This window comes from Amblyomma americanum, chromosome 4 (genome assembly GCF_052857255.1).
Source record: "Amblyomma americanum isolate KBUSLIRL-KWMA chromosome 4, ASM5285725v1, whole genome shotgun sequence".
NCBI lineage: Eukaryota > Metazoa > Arthropoda > Arachnida > Ixodida > Ixodidae > Amblyomma > Amblyomma americanum.
Genome location: NC_135500.1, coordinates 75895155 through 75911526, shown reverse-complemented (window position 1 = coordinate 75911526; position 16372 = coordinate 75895155). Strand labels below are relative to the sequence as shown.

Genomic DNA, 16372 nt, shown 5'->3' with positions numbered 1-16372 from the left:
TTATTATTATTATTACTGATCCGGAGTTCCCGGGTTCGAACCCGACCGCGGCGGCTGCGTTTTTATGGAGGAAAAACGCTAAGGCGCCCGTGTGCTGTGCGATGTCAGTGCACGTTTAAGATCCCCAGGTGGTCGAAATTATTCCGGAGCCCTCCACTATGGCACCTCTTCCTTCCTTTCCTCTATCACTCCCTCCCTTATCCCTTCCCTTACGGCGCGGTTCAGATACGGCGCCATTTCCTTTCCCCAAAAAACCAATTATTATCAGTTTTTTCTTTCTTCTTTCCCTCCCTCTTTTATTTTTTCCTTTACGGCGCGGGTAGGGTGTCCACCGAGATATGTGAGCTGGTTACTGTGCCATTTCCTTACCTCAAAATCGACACAAAACAACTGAGCCGACGGCGTTCATAGAGTTCATTGGCGTTGAGATCTTTGCAAAGGCCCTTCATTTTCACGAAAGCAAAGGCGCACAACCGGCTCTGTGGGTCAGTGGAGGCGGTTGTGGTGGTAGTGGTTTTTTTATTAAGATAATAGTAAAAAGGAAGGAAAACATTTTTGCCTGCCCCGGCATCTGCCATCGATACTGAAGCATTTGAGCTGGGGCAGCGGAAATAAAGGATAGCAGGCAGAATGGAGAAATGAAATAAAAGAGGTGAGGGGACAGGAAGAGAGGATTGGGGGAGAAGTAATATGTACTAACTATTTACACAATAAGAAATGTGTCCAGGTAGTGCGCGTGATTAGAGACCTCAATCTCGCTTTCATGTTCGTGGAGTTGGTGTCCAACTGCAGAAGCCGGCTTTGATTGCGTTCCGCACACTGGATAGGCAGCGCGCCCTCCCTGTCACCCTGGAAGGTGGCATGCAAGAGATTGATCACCAAATGAACGTTGCGGCCTATACTTCGTCTCACAAGATGTTTGCAGCACTACGGAAGGTAGAGCTCTCTCGTCCAATCAGGGCTGCAGAAACGCAGAAAATAGTCCCTCGAATATTTGAGGAGTGTATGACTATTAATCAAAACAATAAGCATTGCAACTAAAAACATGATTTGGACAGGTATATTTAAATGGTAGGGAGTGTTTCAATCACTGGTGAAATTACCAGACAAAGCCCGTACGGACACAGCTCTGCGGAGGCCTGCTGCGAGGTAGTGATGCGTCGCCACTTTCCAACATGGCGTCGGACGAGTCTGTTGTGTCTCCTGTGTGCTCTACACCGACAGTGCGCTGTTTCCCCAAGCAGGCGAAGCAGGTGGCTTTAAATGTTCTTGAAGCGCTTCGCGTCGAGTGCGGGGGCAGTTGGAGTACAAATGCGCTCATCAAGAGGACGGCAAAACTCACGCAGGTGAGCGAGCGAACGCTTTACAAGTGGACAACGGAGACGTTGAACGCGGGCCGAGTGTTGTCAACGAAGAAGCGTGCTGGCGGAAGAGGCCGCGAGCGGACGAAGCTGGACGATTTTGACCTGAGCGTGTTGCGAAGGGTGGTACACACCTTTTTCCAGAGAGGGGAAATTCCAACTATCGCGAAGGTGGTTGCGCATTTCGAAGAGGACGAAACGCTACCGACCGTGTCCGCAGCGACAATGCAGAGGATGTTGAAGAAACTTGGCTTCCGATATAAGAAGCGCTCTCGGAATGCGATGTTAATCGAAGCGACGCACATTGTGCAGTGTCGCCGCCGGTACCTGCGCCAGATAGCGGAGCTGCGACGCCAGGGTAGGCCTATTTTCTTCACCGACGAAACGTGGGTTAACGCCGGCCACACGCGAAGTCGAGTGTGGACTGACTGCAGCATCCAATCTGCACACCAAGCGCATCGATCCGGACTGTCGACTGGTCTACAAAACCCCAGTGGCAAAGGTGGCAGGCTTATTGTGACGCATTGCGGTAGTGAGCAAGGTTTTGTCGAAGGCGCAGCGGAAGTTTTCCGAGCGAAGAAAAACTCGGGCGATTACCACGAGGAAATGAACGGGGAACACTACGAAAACTGGTTCTCCAGGAGACTTCTCCCACTACTACCACCCGGCAGCGTTATAGTGATGGACAACGCGCCATATCATTCTGTGAAGCAGGATAAAGTGCCGCGGATGAGTAGCCTCAAAAAGGACATACAGGCTTGGCTGTCCGGAAAAGGTGTCGCGTGGAGCAGCGGCATGGTGAAGGCCGAGTTCATGCAGCTTGTCAGCAATGTGAACACAGGTGGGGAGCAATACCGTGTCGACTGCATTGCTAAAGCTGCTGGCCATCTCGTTGTGCGCCTGCCACCGTACCACTGCCAACTGAACCCGATAGAGCTTGTCTGGAGCGACGTCAAGGGTTTCGTGGCCAGCCAAAACAAGACGTTTAAGCTCCAAGACGTCGAGCCTCTGGTTTGGCAAGGCATCACGCAAGTGACTGTTGAGAAATGGAAGAATTACGTGCAGCATATTATCAGTGAGGAAGATGTGATGAGAAAACGACCACATCATCGACGATGTTGTTGACCAGGGACCGGCCATTGTTGTCAACCTGGAGGACGACACAACCAGCAGTGCTGAATTCAGTTGTTATGAGGACGATGAGATGATCGAACCCGTTTAACGTGCGTTGCCTCTCGCGCAGCACATGGGCTTGTTTTGCATTTCGCCACCATCGACACTCGGCTGCCTCGGCACGCTGGAGTAAATAAATTTATATGCACATGACACGATTACTGAAATTTACTGCGACGCGACAACAGAGGAACTGATGAGAACAGTACCCTGGTTGTCTCACATATATCGGTGGACACCCGAACCGCGCAGTAAAGGAAGAGATAAAGGAGGGAGGGAAAGAAGAAAGACAATATCTCGGTGGACACCCGAACCGCATCGTAAAGGAAGAGATAAAGGAGGGAAAGAAGCGAGAGAAAACTGAAAATTGAAAGTTGGATTTTGAGGAAAGGCGCGGCGCTGCGCGGTGGAACACCTGTGGCTCGGTGCTACTATAAATAGAGGTAGAAAGAAGCCACCTGGACATCAGGTGGATCGAGCCACAGGCGCGTAGGAACACACTAATGTAGTGCGCGCCATCCTGATTGGACGAGAGAGCTGTACCTTTCGTAGTGCTGCAAACATCTTGTGAGACGGAGTATAGGTATTGCTGCACTGCCGCATGTCAGCCACAACGCTGTCAGCGCTAATTCATTCATTCCACACCTCTCTAACCATGAATCAAAGCACGAATGAGGCGTCCACATATCCAGGGAGTCAGGTAGGCGCCTTTCCTTTGCTCAAAGCCGTCTCAGTCTAGAACATTGTCAACGCCAACGCCAATGAACACAGTGAACGCTGATATCTTTTGCTTTGTATATCCCTAATTAACTGAGCTAATACACATTATTTTTTGAGAAAAGGAACTGTCTCACATATCTCGGTGGACAGCAGAATTGCGCTGTAATGGAAAGGATAAAGGAGGTACTGAGAGAAGTAAGAGGTGCCGGAGCGGAAGTCTCCGGAATAATTTCGACCACCTGGGTATACACCTTTTCAAAATCCCCCCTCTGCGCGGCGCCATGTTAGCATTTTGGCGCCGCCTAACGTCAGAAAGAAGAAAAAGCGCCATTTCGAGCTGTTACAACAAAATTACTCCTGCTGCCGTGCCTTGCTTCGCTTGTGCAACCAAAGTTCCTGTGACCTCTCAGCATCCCTGATTTTTGCCGTTTGTTTTTGTTGCTGTGTTGTCCACTTCCTTTGCCCTGCGCGGAGGAACAAATAGCAACTAGGTGATCTCTAATAACGCGATCGTGATGAGCACCGAGAAAGGAGCCCGCGGTGCGTGCGCTTCGTCGACTGCGTCGAGTTCGTCGCGACATGTGCTGATCAGTGGTGAGTGTTTTTACTGCGTACTCATTCCTTTGTGGAGCAGCAGTGTTTGTGTGCAGCCACGCTTGATCAATTTGCGGAGCTACGCATGTTCCGGAGCAAATTTGCCCATTGTGCGCATTCAGTAACGTTCGAAAATATTCCTGTGTCGTCTCCTGCCAAGTTTGTGGTTGCAGGTTCATCTTGTATTAATAATGCGCATAACGGCGACACATTGATAGTTGTTGTTTAGTGTAGCCATTCTTCGGTTTGTGGAAGTGAACGTGCTGGCAGACATTCTGTGGGCACAACTAATCAGGTAATCAGTGAATAGTTGTGCTCTTGGATGATGTGTCTTAAAAGTAACATAGTATTAGTCGCCAAGGAGCGGACTCGCTAACGATCTTAGGGAGGCTAAGCGTTTGGGGTGAGACTTTATTTTTTTTTAATGGGTTTAACGTTCCAATGGAACATCGGCTCTGAGGGATACCATAGTGAGAGGTTTCAGATAATTTCGATCACCTGGGGCTCTTTAACATGAGCTGACATCACGCAGCACCTTGCGTCTGGCCCCCATAAAAACGTGGCCGCTGCGTCTGGTATCGAACCCGTGTCCTCGTGATTAGCAGTCAAGCGTCCTAACCAGTGAGCCCCCGCGCAGGGTAATACCAATTCAAGACACCGAGAAGAATGACACCCGCTTTCGCATCACCTGTGAACGCCACGGCGGCAAGAAAGCGCACGCTCTTTCTTGCACTTATGCTTGCTAGTGCTAGTATGCCGAGCGTAATTTAATGGACGCATACTCTTGAGTAAAAAAACGCAATCGTCGCTGTCACATCCGAGCGTTCATGTCAGCGAAATAAGAGCTTGATTACACGTACTCGCGTTTTTTGCGTGCCGTACGGCTGGAGAAGCGAAAGTGGGTGCGTGGTGTTATTGCTTCGTCTGACTGAAAAGCGTTCCTTGAAAAATGGCTTTGAATGGAAGTTTATTCGCCGCAAAGTTTGCTAGTAGCTAGTAATGGCTGCAGCGAGAATGCTGTTTACTGGTACATTGCTTGATTTAACTGCGTAGTCGGATAAAGTGTAAGGTACTGCACTGGGCATTTAACCACTAATAATGTCTAGGAGGCAATGTAGGCTAGCTGCATGCATTTTTTTATTCATTAAGTGTGCCATAATGCATAGTGAGAAATTTGCAGTGGTTATGTAGAAAAGAATGTCTGCCCAAAACATGTGCATAACTTAGAGATGATGGTCTTATAATGTTTGATTTATATTATGATTACAATGCTTTGTTGAAATTGTCTCCTTGAGACAGCTGATTTGCATTGCTTAGTAAAAAGCAGTTTTCTGAATTCAACATCTAAAAACTATATTATGGAAGAGTAATGCACCAATAGTTATGTGCTCTTTTCATTTGCAGAAACCATGATGTACACCCACCCAGATGACATCAAAGACTGGTCAGAAGACATGCGCGACTGGCCAGAGATAAGGGGGCCGGACATTGTGTTCTACTTAGTGCAGACAAAAGCCTGTGACCTGCTTGAAGTAAGAGCATACAAATCTTTAGAGTCATATAATTACTTGCAGTCAGGGTGGGTGGGGATAGTACTTGCACACAGAGTGAGTGATGACATTGTGATGCTAAAACCTAAAGTGACGCCCTCACAGACTGTAAATAGCAGGCCACATTAAGTGTGGCTGTCACCAAAGAGCACAGGTGAATTTCTGCGTGCTGGTTGCTCCTGCATGGCTGGACAGGCAAGAGTGTGCAGCCATGTGGGAGCGGTACCGTGGAAGGTGGACTGTGAAGTTTCTCGTGGCTTCACTGGAAGGGTCTGCACAGACGCTGCCGCAAAATGGAATAGAGGAACAAAACGCAACGTTGAGCCCAGCAGACTTGACCACATAGACTTCAAGTCGAAGCAAAAAACAGTCGACCCTGAAGTTCAGGCAGGACTGTGCCTTTTAAAGCGCCACTCTCAGAAGAGGAATTGAAGAAAATGCATGAGGAGTCAGGATATCCCGAGCTCTTCAATAGTCCAGGTGTCATCCTTTTTGTTAATGTGCTCAGCTGTTTTCAACTTCTGTCTTTATTTGGCTGCGTGCTGAGTAAATGGCAGATGCTAAATATTCCCATGCATGGTTTTGTGCAAAGCCAAATGCACGTTTGGTTCCAGATTCCCCTCACGTGTTTTGTAGGACAGTTTTCCCTGTTACTTGAAAATGGTTCTAGGTCTTGGGAGGCTGAAAAACCTAACTTGCTATCGCTAGCATGTCAGCCTTATTACATATTTAGAGCACAGAAAAAGTTTAACCTCTTGTTGTAGACTATATGGATAGAGGTTACAGAGGCATATTCGTTTCAATGTGGTGTGCTCTTTCATTCCACTTCCAGGCACACAGCTTTATGCAACGTTCAGTGCAGCACCACGGCAGCCCAGCAGATTTCGGCAAGAGGCTGCAACACATGGTAGCCATGAAGCCAGAAGTGATTAACCAGCCAGCTGCCTTCGATGCTGCGTGCCTTCTATAACAAGTTTATAAACTTATCGCCAAAGGCAGCAGCAGCTTTGGAGAAAGAAACAAGGAGGCAAAATTCGCCACTTTGGGAAAGGCGCGGTGCCTTAGATTGACAGCATCTTGTATAAGAAAAATGCCTAAGAAAAGCAGCACACAAGGTAACAAATCAGTGAGTGCTATAATCAGTCCGAAGTTTTCTGGCAATGAAGCTACGAAGTATGGCCAGAAATATGAAACAGTGGCTCGTGCACAATTTGAAAAAAAAACAGGGCATAGTGTGGCACAGTGCGGCACAATATTATGTCCAGATATGCCCTGGCTCTCTGCGTCTCCCTATGGTCTCCTTGAGACAGCTCTTGCTGTTCTAGAAATAAAGTGTCCACATGTGATGAACTGTGTGGACCTTGTGCGTTCTGGAAGGCACGACGTTAAGGAGGTTGATATGAAGGTACATGCTGTCCGAAAATGGGCCGAACAGTTACTATGCCCAAGTTCAGCTGCAGATGCTGTGCACAGGTCGTGAACTCTGTTATTTTTACATGTTGAGTATAGAAGCTGGAAATGTTATTGAAGTGCCTTTTGCACCTATGTTCGTGAACTCAAACTTGCCACGACTCCAACAGTTTTACTTCCGTGACCTCCTGCCAGAATTGGAAAGGCGTCATGCGTCTGGACGGCTCATTATCTCCACGGAGTACTCAAGGTTCTGTGAACTCAGAATTTGAAAAGGGAGTGCTCCTGGAATAAAAATTCTGGGGCTGCGTATTATCCAGTACTTCATTTAAAGTGCGAGATACTGTGTGTCTGAAGTGTGCTTGCAATGTAGGCAACCCTGTAATTCATGAATTTATTGCCGGTCCAAGACAGGTATTCAACAAGTTATGGCCTATAATTGTTGCCCTGTGTGATCTATAGAGCATGTGATCTGCTCAGTGCAAAACCATTGTTATAATTAGGGGAGCAGAAAGTGCGCTAGTTGGTTGATATGCATACCGAAGAAGTTGGCGCGGAAAAAACAAGGACAAGCGAGGCCTTCAGGTGTGAGTAGCGCTCGTCTTTGTCTCGCTTTTCCTCGTTTCATCGCGCCAACTTGTTCAGTATGCATTGTTATAATCCATATCTCCATGGCCAATGCACTGTTACGTGTAATGATGTCTACAGTTTCCACTTGTTTTTTGTGTACATTGCTAATGGCCACTGTGCTATTTCGGAAATATTTGCAAATAAAATAAGTGCATATTGCATTGCTGGCACAATGTAATTACAGAGCGAACAAACTCATTTTAACGAGTGAGTACCATAAGAAGGCCTTTTAATCGCAAATGCACCTATTTAGTTCCACATTTATTGTGCATTCATAAACTGGAAAACTGTGTATGTGAAACACCTCTAGTGCAAATACCTTGAAGTCCAGTCGGCTGTGAAAAGTGTTGACATTGGCTGCAAGCAATACCAATCTAGAAAATGCTGATGCGTAGTAAAGCCACATGCATGTGTGCAGTGTCCCCACATCTGCTTTGCCAGTTCTTTGCTTCATATGCACATTGAGGATTAGAATGACCTCTTTTTTAAGGTATTAGTGATAGGTTTTGAGCACGTGTAAGGACCTGTTTTTTAAATGCCAGCCACGTCATTGCTTTGGAATGAGGTTCTTTCCAAGTTTTAGCTTGGAAGGCTACTGCAACATGGCTCCAGTCATATGGCACGACTACTCTATTTTGTTCACTTTCCACAGAAGGGAGGCTGACCATGCGTACTCTTGTACTTGGCACAAATTTACTCAGTTGTGGCTTCTCTCCTGGTAGCGATTAAAGGGCCTTTGAGATTGCAAAGCCCTGTACAAACAAGAATCATTTGACTTATCGTCTTTCTGGACTTGATGGGCAGGGCCTGCTTAAATATTCTGTAGGTTTTAATCCTGTTTATTGCGCGCTCCACGTGAATACGCACGGAAGCTATCCGTCTCGTCCTGGTGACTTCCTCTTCACTGAGTTGAGATTTCCATGCAAAATGACATATCCATGAGGCAATCCAGTCATTCATTATCGCATGTTTACACGATACCCTTACCTTTTGTGAAGGCAGGCACATTTAGCTTCACTCCTTGGATTATCATGCTTGTTGTCAGGGTGAAGCCTCTGTCAGGCATGACTTCATCTCCTGGGCCGAGATGGTCCTCCAGCTTGCAGTCTTGTGTGACATATTTCTCCGATGCACGTCCTCTATAAGCTGGAGACACATATATTCTGTAGCCATTTGGTGCTATTGCAATAAGAAACTTCATAGTGTTGTGCGCCTTGTAGCTACTGTGGGTTTGAGCCCTTGGCATTAGTTTTTTTTGGCCGCTGCAGGTTTATCTCGGAGCAGTCGACAATACATGAGGTTGTGTCGTATCTGTTGTCAATGAATGACTTGGGCATGCTGTTTCGTATGATTGATTGTGGTAGCCAAATTACGACTTTTTTCATAATAGTGCACAGCACCGACAGGACATGCCTGAAAATGTTGCAGACACTCCCTACAGATATTTGAAATATTCTAGCCAAGTGCCCATAGAGAAGGCCAAGGCGCAGTCGCATGAGAGTGAGCAGCAGCTGAGGAAGGTATTCAGTGAAGACCTTCCTCGATTCTGCTTTCAATGCTGCGACCAAGTTTCGGAAGGGTCTTTTAGCCAGCCCCGTATAAAAGACACAGTCGTCTTCTCCTAACGTTGCTGCAGATAGCTGCTGCTTCTTTGACCATGTACCACGTCCAGATTGGCAATAACTATGCTCATTGTTCTGGTCCTCCCACTGAGTTGAAGTAGTTTTCACTTCAACAGAATATTCTTGCATGGAAAGAAAGTTGAAAGAGTTACTTGCGCACCAAATAACAAAACAAGGCACCAATACAGTGGTTAAAGTCTCGTGATTATCCAAAACTACACCTGCACATTTTCCACAAATAGTCCTGAAATACTTTCCATCTCCATATCACAAAGCCAGCTAGGCATAACTTAAAGCACGAAAGTCATCAGCATGCCACGACTGCTGGAACCCTTTTACCTCCTTCCTGACTGGTGATAAGAAACTCATTGGCCATAAACAAATTTCTTCTTATTGCAAAGAAAAAGAAACAGTAAGTTGCCAGGTCTGTATGTCGATGTGGATGGTAAACCTAAGCAGAGCTGCTTTCCCTGACTGCAGCTTGTGAGCTGCACACATTTTTGAAGTGGTGGCACACCTGTCAACTTCTGAGTTTTTTCTGAGCCCTAAGTAACACCTTAGAGGATGAACCAGAGCAGTACACATTTTAAATGAATTCCAGTAATAAAATGGCTTCTGCATTTCAAGAAACTAGCGTCTTGAATTCTTCAGTTGCGCAGCAGCTATTTGCGGCCACATGGACTTCTATCAGCATGAACTTTTGTTTGCTTTCGCGGTGGACCCAACCAGCAGCAACCATAAAAATTTGACAATAGAACATTCCTTAAGTTTCCCTATGCGTTCCAAAGGTTCTCTTCACAAAATTGGTGGAAAACTTGTTCCTGCTGAGGTGTAAACAACTGTGGCACACATTGGGGACTGGCATTTCACATCATCAGAACATGATGGAGGATTGCGGAAAAAGTGCTCACTGAAATGTCTATGATATGATCTCGAGCTATACTTTTAGTCACGTGAGTTTCAGTAATCATTGCCTCCACATCACGCCACATTTATTGCACTAAAAGGTCTTCTCCGTGAACAAAGGTCATCCTGATTTTATTTCTTAAACCATTTAAACTGTTTGGCCCAAATATCACTTGGCAATCACCCTTTCATAAGTTTACATTTTGGATCATTTTCTTCTCTTTTAATTGAATTTTAATTATGAAATGAAAGTCTTAATCTCTCAATTTCTTTGTGAGCACAATGCACCTGTCATGGTGAGTTGCCAGTGCCTTACATGAGACTTCACTGCTGTGTGGTGTTAGTGCGGATACACTTCGACATGCTCAGCTTTCTAGCACCGGCAAAACGTACTGGTACTGGCAACCTGCATTTTGTTAATGATAAATATTTTTGCATGTCAGAGCTTGTGCATTATGAATGCAACCATTTCCCATTAGCTTTGATGAAACATTTGTGCCATGGACGGCACATATGCATGTTGCCACTTACCAAGGCAGTTGCTGCTTCATCTGGGATCACCTCATCGGCCATTTCTGGTGCTGCCTGAATAATGAAAAACAATGTGCATCGAGTATTGGTGGCAGTCTGATACTTGTCCTAGAGTGCATGCTTGTCATAATGCGTGCTGCCATCACTTTTTTCTTGAAGTCACTGACTAGTTCTCACAGGCTGAGGCATCAATCATCAGCATCTCAAAGAGACGCACTATTATTGGATTTCGGAGAGAGCGCGCTCTGGGTTCAACCATCTGCCCTTAGCCGTGACATTAACACTCAAAGAATCGCACACAGCTGCAGGCAGGCGGGAACTTACCACGGCAGGTGTCGCTTCATCTTCCGTCATCTCCTCAGACGTTTCAGCAGCTGCCTGCATTATGGAAAAATATTGTGCATTTAGTTTCAGCAGTAGCGTGATGTGCAGTAGCACCCAGTATGCTTTCTGATATACAAGATGATCTTGTAGCTTTTTCCCCGAACATTTGAAAACCGGTATGCGAAGAGAACTTATCTGCCTAGCCGCAAATCTTAACATTTTAAGCCGTGACCTTACAAGCGTTGTCTACTAAACATATACAAAAGCACGCAAAGAATGTCTACTACATTCAAGTCAGTGCGAAAGCACCTTTTTTTCATTGTAGGAGATTACGAAGAGTGGGCACTGTCGCGGGACGGAGAGCTCACGGAGGACGAACAGACAACGAACAATTTTGCTCGGGATTTGTACCCATCGGATTAGTGCTTACGCACTAAAAGTTCTTGTTACCTCCATATCAGAGTGCTTCAACATAAATTGAAGCAGAGTGCTTCGACATAAATTGAAGCACAAGTGCTTAATATGCCGTGGCATGTGCATTCCGAGTGCTGCCAACTAAAACGACAGATTGCAGATGATAGGAGGGCACTTGCTATAGTAGGTATTACTTCGTCTGGAATTGCCTCCTCGTCCATGTCGGGCACTACCTGCATCAAAGAAAAATGCGTGTCAATTGTTGATCATAGTACTAAGCACATTCGCTTGTTAGAACTTATGTAGAACTTAGTGCTAACCAGGCCCCTATGAAAGCACTTACCACAGCAGTTGCCACTTCATCTGATTTCGGCTCCTTGACCATGTCATCAGCTCCCTGTATCAATTGATATTAAAGCACAGTTACCAATGTGTGGTTTTAATTTATTTTTAAAATAAAAATTGTGTTGCAGCATGCATATTTATCACCGCTAGCTTCCATTATGCAAGTCAAATCCATTTTCCGGTCCAGAATTCAACCATAGACAAAATGCAAGCCATTTTTTGACTGTTTCACTTCACATTGACTACTTTTTATCTAATATGCACTAAGACAGGTTACAGATGGGTATTAGCAGTTTAATGCATCATAGTGTTGGGGCCCAATGCCTGGTTCAGCGCCAGCAGAAAAGAGTTACAGCACTTGATATTTTTATAACTATTTTATTGGTAAGAGCATCGCGTAGTGATGACCAGTGGCATTTTGGTCAGAATTATGCTCATAATGTTGCTATCTAGCACCAGCTCAACCATTTATGAAGTTCTGTGGTGAAACTGGCCTTTACACCTAACCTAGATGTCAAAGCACAGCCAGTCAGGCAACCCACATTTTACTCTAGAGGCGTTAGAAGTTGGAACTTGTCCACCGAAGGCACTGTTTGGTGGTTGAACAGGGCCGAATAAAATACCTATACACTAAGGTGTGCAAGTTACATGCATGCATACAAGGCAGCAAAAATAAAAATTAAAGGGTATTCATGTAATGCTGTGTGTGCACTTATCCAGAAACACCTCTGCCTATGAGGCAGTGACATATTGATATGTGGTGCGATGATGCATAAACTCGGCCATCGAGCAGTAATGAAGTGAAACTAGCCCTTGCTCCAAACTACACAATGGTGTTGTATTTGAAAGTTTCCATTCTGAGCAAAGTCTGTATTTATTAGCAGTTCAGATATGCCTACATGAATATGAACTTCTCTTACAGGTTGTATCATGTAACGAAGACAAAGCATATAATGACGCTGCCCTTTGGCACCTTCGGTGTTAGATGCTTACTGCGGAAGGAAACATTAGCGTGACCATGTCCTGCCTTAATGGATATACTGATGCAAGCTGTACTATTGGGGAGAAAAGTTTGTGGGACGTGAGTTCTTGGAATGAATGAATGATATTGAATGGTGTTAAAGGCCTAAATGCACCTTCCTTTGGTAACAATATCGGGTGACTGGGTAGCGAGGTGGAGCTGCAATAAACGTTTGTTTTTCCAAAAACTCTCATCCAACAAACTTTCGTCCCCACAGTACAGATGATTCCTACTTGATATGCTCGAGCAACTTTCTAGAAAAGAGAAAATGTTTAAAAGAGCTTTCATTCGCATTATTTTGCACCTAACAACGATTCCAAACATCTCACAAGGGCATGATTTAATGACCTAGGAGAGTGTAGCTGCGAGCAATCAATGATGCCATGACATGCACACAAATGTGCTCTAAAATATGAAGGTTGTGGACATTAAGTGCCATGCAAGGCTTTCACTTACCAAGCAAGCCTCATACTCATCAAAGGTTGTGTTTCAGTATCCTTGTCATCAGACATGGACTGCACAAAAATAACAATTTGACCATTTAGTGCTTTCCTCGTAACTATTGACAACATTTACTGTATACGTCAAGTCAGCCACATTCACCATGAATGCAGGGGCATCATTAAAATGGTCAATTTCACCTTACATTAATAACTATGTGTCATTGCAGCTGAAGGAAACAACTTGTCTGAAAGACAACTATGCATAGTTACCTTTCGGCATGAAAGGTACTATGCCGAAACATAATACCAGCACACTCTAATATGCAAATTATGCACCCACGTACAGGAGAGGAAGAGAACAATTTTCAGTGCATTCACTCAATGCTGCACGTGCACTTATCAAGAAACTGTTCTGCCCATGAGGTAGGGGCCTTTCAATGGTACTTGTTTGGCATGTAACAGTGGAAAGAAAAACGGCAGAGTAATTACCTTACCGACTAGGAGGCTGGTCTGCATTGTAATTTCTCTCATTAGCAAAACAACTATATAAAAATGCAAACACGTTTCGCTGAGCGCCAAAATATTTTATATGACCCGACAGACACTTAATTGGACCAGGGATCAAATCTGATCTCGCTTCTCTTCACCTCAAAAATACATGCAGACACCAACGGATGTCCAAATGCGTACCAGAGCACGCGACTGGAGCGTTTTGGAAAAAGTATGAAGAATGTACTGCGCTCTACCTGCTTAGATCGCCCTGGGCTGTATCAGAAATGCTTACAAAAAAAAAGGGGGGGGGCGAGCACCAGAGAGAATTATTCTCCGAAGCACATGACGAAGTAAAGTAACGTGCGTCTGGTTTCGCCGATTCGCGATGTTGCTTAACTGAGCAAGCTCCAAAACCTGAACGAGCATGCCATCGTCTCTTTTGATTATTTCATTGTGCCTGCGGACTTTGTCTGGGCATTGCACCGTAAGAATGAGAAGATAATAAACTTACTAAATCTGGACACGTTTGCGCTCCAACGTCAGTATTCTGTCCAGCATCGCTGCACAACCACGTCTCGGCGCCAGCCGATCTCCGCATCTACAAAGAGGCACGAGCTGTCACACTTCCGAAATGCGCGTGAAGCATCACAGCGTACCTTCTTTGGTTGCGGTGTGTACGTCTGTCTGACTAGGCGGCGTCGTCCAACAACCACCTGATAAAAGATGCTGTTAAATCGTCGTAGCAGAAGCGTGTGCGCTCATCTGGGTTGTGAGTGAAAGACGACGGAAACTTACTTTCTTCTCGTAGCCCATATCCAGCATGGGGACAGCGTTTTCGCCCGTCTTTCCTCCGACTAAGTGTCGCGAGCACACACTGGAGGCTTCTGTCGCCTTAAAGTTCTTCCTGCTGACGGCTGCGATCCACTGCGGCCGCAGTTCAGGCGACGCGGGGAAACGATGCAAAGTAAACATATCGCATCGACACGCCTCTCGCGGAACGCTGTGCTGTGGGCATACGATGACGCCTAGAATGTTTCTTTGGCGCTGGTTGTTAGTGCAGCCGTAGACAGCGCAATTCCGCCCAGATTATTTTCGATTCGAGTACGACATAGTAGAAGCACACCGCTTCGAAAAGCACAGACTGGGCCAATGAACTGCTGGGCGAGTCGGCGATGTCACAGCTTGGAGAGAGGTGGCCACTGTGGTAGGATACTCTCAACAACAGCGATGCCAGCGCAGGCGCGCTGGTTCAAGGATAGGCCGTGAAAAGGTCTATATTTAACGTCCACTGACATCGCACAGCACACGGGCGCCTTTTGCGCCTCCATTGAAACGCGGCCGCCGCGGTCGGGTTCAAGCCCGGACACTCCCACCCAATAGACGAGTGCCTTAACTACTAAGTCATCGCGGCGGGTCAACCAACGGGCCCCTTTTGCGTTTTGTCTCCGTCAAAACACGGCCCCTGCGGCTAGGATGAAACATGCGCTCGGAATCTGTAGCCGAGCACCGACTACTCAGAAGGAAGCATGTACGTTATTGAAAAACTTTGCCATTCTCGCTCGTTCTTGAAGTTATTATGCTAATGCAAGCCTATGCATCAAATTACACGCTTCAAGCCGATAGGTTTTTTTAATTGTGCGAGCAATTTTTAGTGTTTCCCACCAGTCCACTGAGCCAAGCTCAACCATTTTTTTTCTGAGGGAATAATTGGCAGTAGTCACGCACACTATAAATATTCCCGCATGCGCAGTATTTCCTAGCGTCGCTTACCAAAAATCGCCACTAACTAGCCTAGTCTGACCCGCCGCGGTGGCTCAGTGGGTAGGGTGCTCGGCTACTCATCCGGAGTACCCGAGTTCGAACCTGACCGCGCCGGCCGCGTTTCGATGGAGGCAAAACGCTAAGGCGCCCGTGTGCTGTGAGATGTCAGTGCAGGTTAAAGATCCCAAGGTGGTCGAAATTATTCCCGAGCACTCCACTACAGCACCCCTTTCTTCCCTTCTTGTTTCACTCCCTCCTTTATCCCTTCCCTTACGGCGCGGTTCAGGTGCCCGCCGATATTTGAGACACATACTGCGCCATATCCTTTCCCCCAAAGCCAACTATTATTACTCCACTACGACGCCTCTTTGTTCCTTTCTTCTTTCACTTCCTCCTTTATCCTTTCCCTTACGGTGCAGTTCAGGTGTCCGCTAGGGTGTGAGACAGATACTGAGTCATTTCCTTTCCTCCAAAAATTATTTTTCAATTTTCAGTCTCTCTGCTTGTTGCGAGGCCTTCTAGGAGCAGGGACAGCCCGCCATCGAAACATGGGAGGAATGGGAGGCCCTCCTTGCGTCGCAGGGCCCGGAGACCTAACTTCTCTGTGTGAACGGGGGTGTCAGTGCCATGGCCCTACGTGGCGTGGACACATGCGCATAATGTGAGTGCTGTGCGGTAGCCCCGAGACCTTAAGGGGTCCGAACTCTCTTGCCACTAAATTTTCCCATCCATCTTGGAGCTTGCTTCTCCGGCCGACACTTCGTTTGGCCAGATTGTGACGTTTTTCGCATATAGAGCGTGTTTAATGACCTGCTGTTTGTACAGCTTCCTGGAAAGGCAAATTATTGCCTTGTTAAAAAAACAGTGGCGAGATGATAGAGCCCTGTGGAGGTCCTTTGTCCGTCACTCTCTTTCCTCCCTCTTAAAATCGCTCACACTGATCCTGGCTGTGTGGTCATTTGGAAAGGTTCTTACGTGGTTGTTGGCTCTACTACCGCACCCTGTGCTTTACAGGCTGCCGCGTATAGCTTTGTGGCGAACGTGATCAAAGGCGCCGTTGATATCGACAGCCAGG

General features: G+C 46.3%; 1 protein-coding gene and 1 pseudogene across 1 annotated transcript; one reads left to right on the top strand and one right to left on the bottom strand.

Annotated features, from left to right (window-relative positions):
- Nucleotides 1-3769: 3769 nt before the first annotated feature.
- Nucleotides 3770-6368, top strand: LOC144129581 (uncharacterized). Its single transcript, XM_077663715.1, has 3 exons — nucleotides 3770-3848; nucleotides 5253-5380; nucleotides 6231-6368. The coding sequence occupies exons 1-3, from the start codon at nucleotides 3770-3772 to the stop codon at nucleotides 6366-6368; spliced, it is 345 nt and encodes a 114-aa protein (XP_077519841.1).
- Nucleotides 6369-8408: 2040 nt separating this feature from the next.
- LOC144129580 (uncharacterized) lies at nucleotides 8409-14358 on the bottom strand (annotated as a pseudogene).
- Nucleotides 14359-16372: the final 2014 nt, after the last annotated feature.

Bases quoted from the DNA above. Each gene is read 5' to 3' on its own strand.
- LOC144129581 (XM_077663715.1), top strand. From the start codon at position 3,770: ATGAGCACCGAGAAAGGAGCCCGCGGTGCGTGCGCTTCGTCGACTGCG. The intron at 3,849-5,252 runs GTGAGTGTTTTT...TTTCATTTGCAG, and splicing joins GCGACATGTGCTGATCAGTG to AAACCATGATGTACACCCAC. The intron at 5,381-6,230 runs GTAAGAGCATAC...TTCCACTTCCAG, and splicing joins AAGCCTGTGACCTGCTTGAA to GCACACAGCTTTATGCAACG.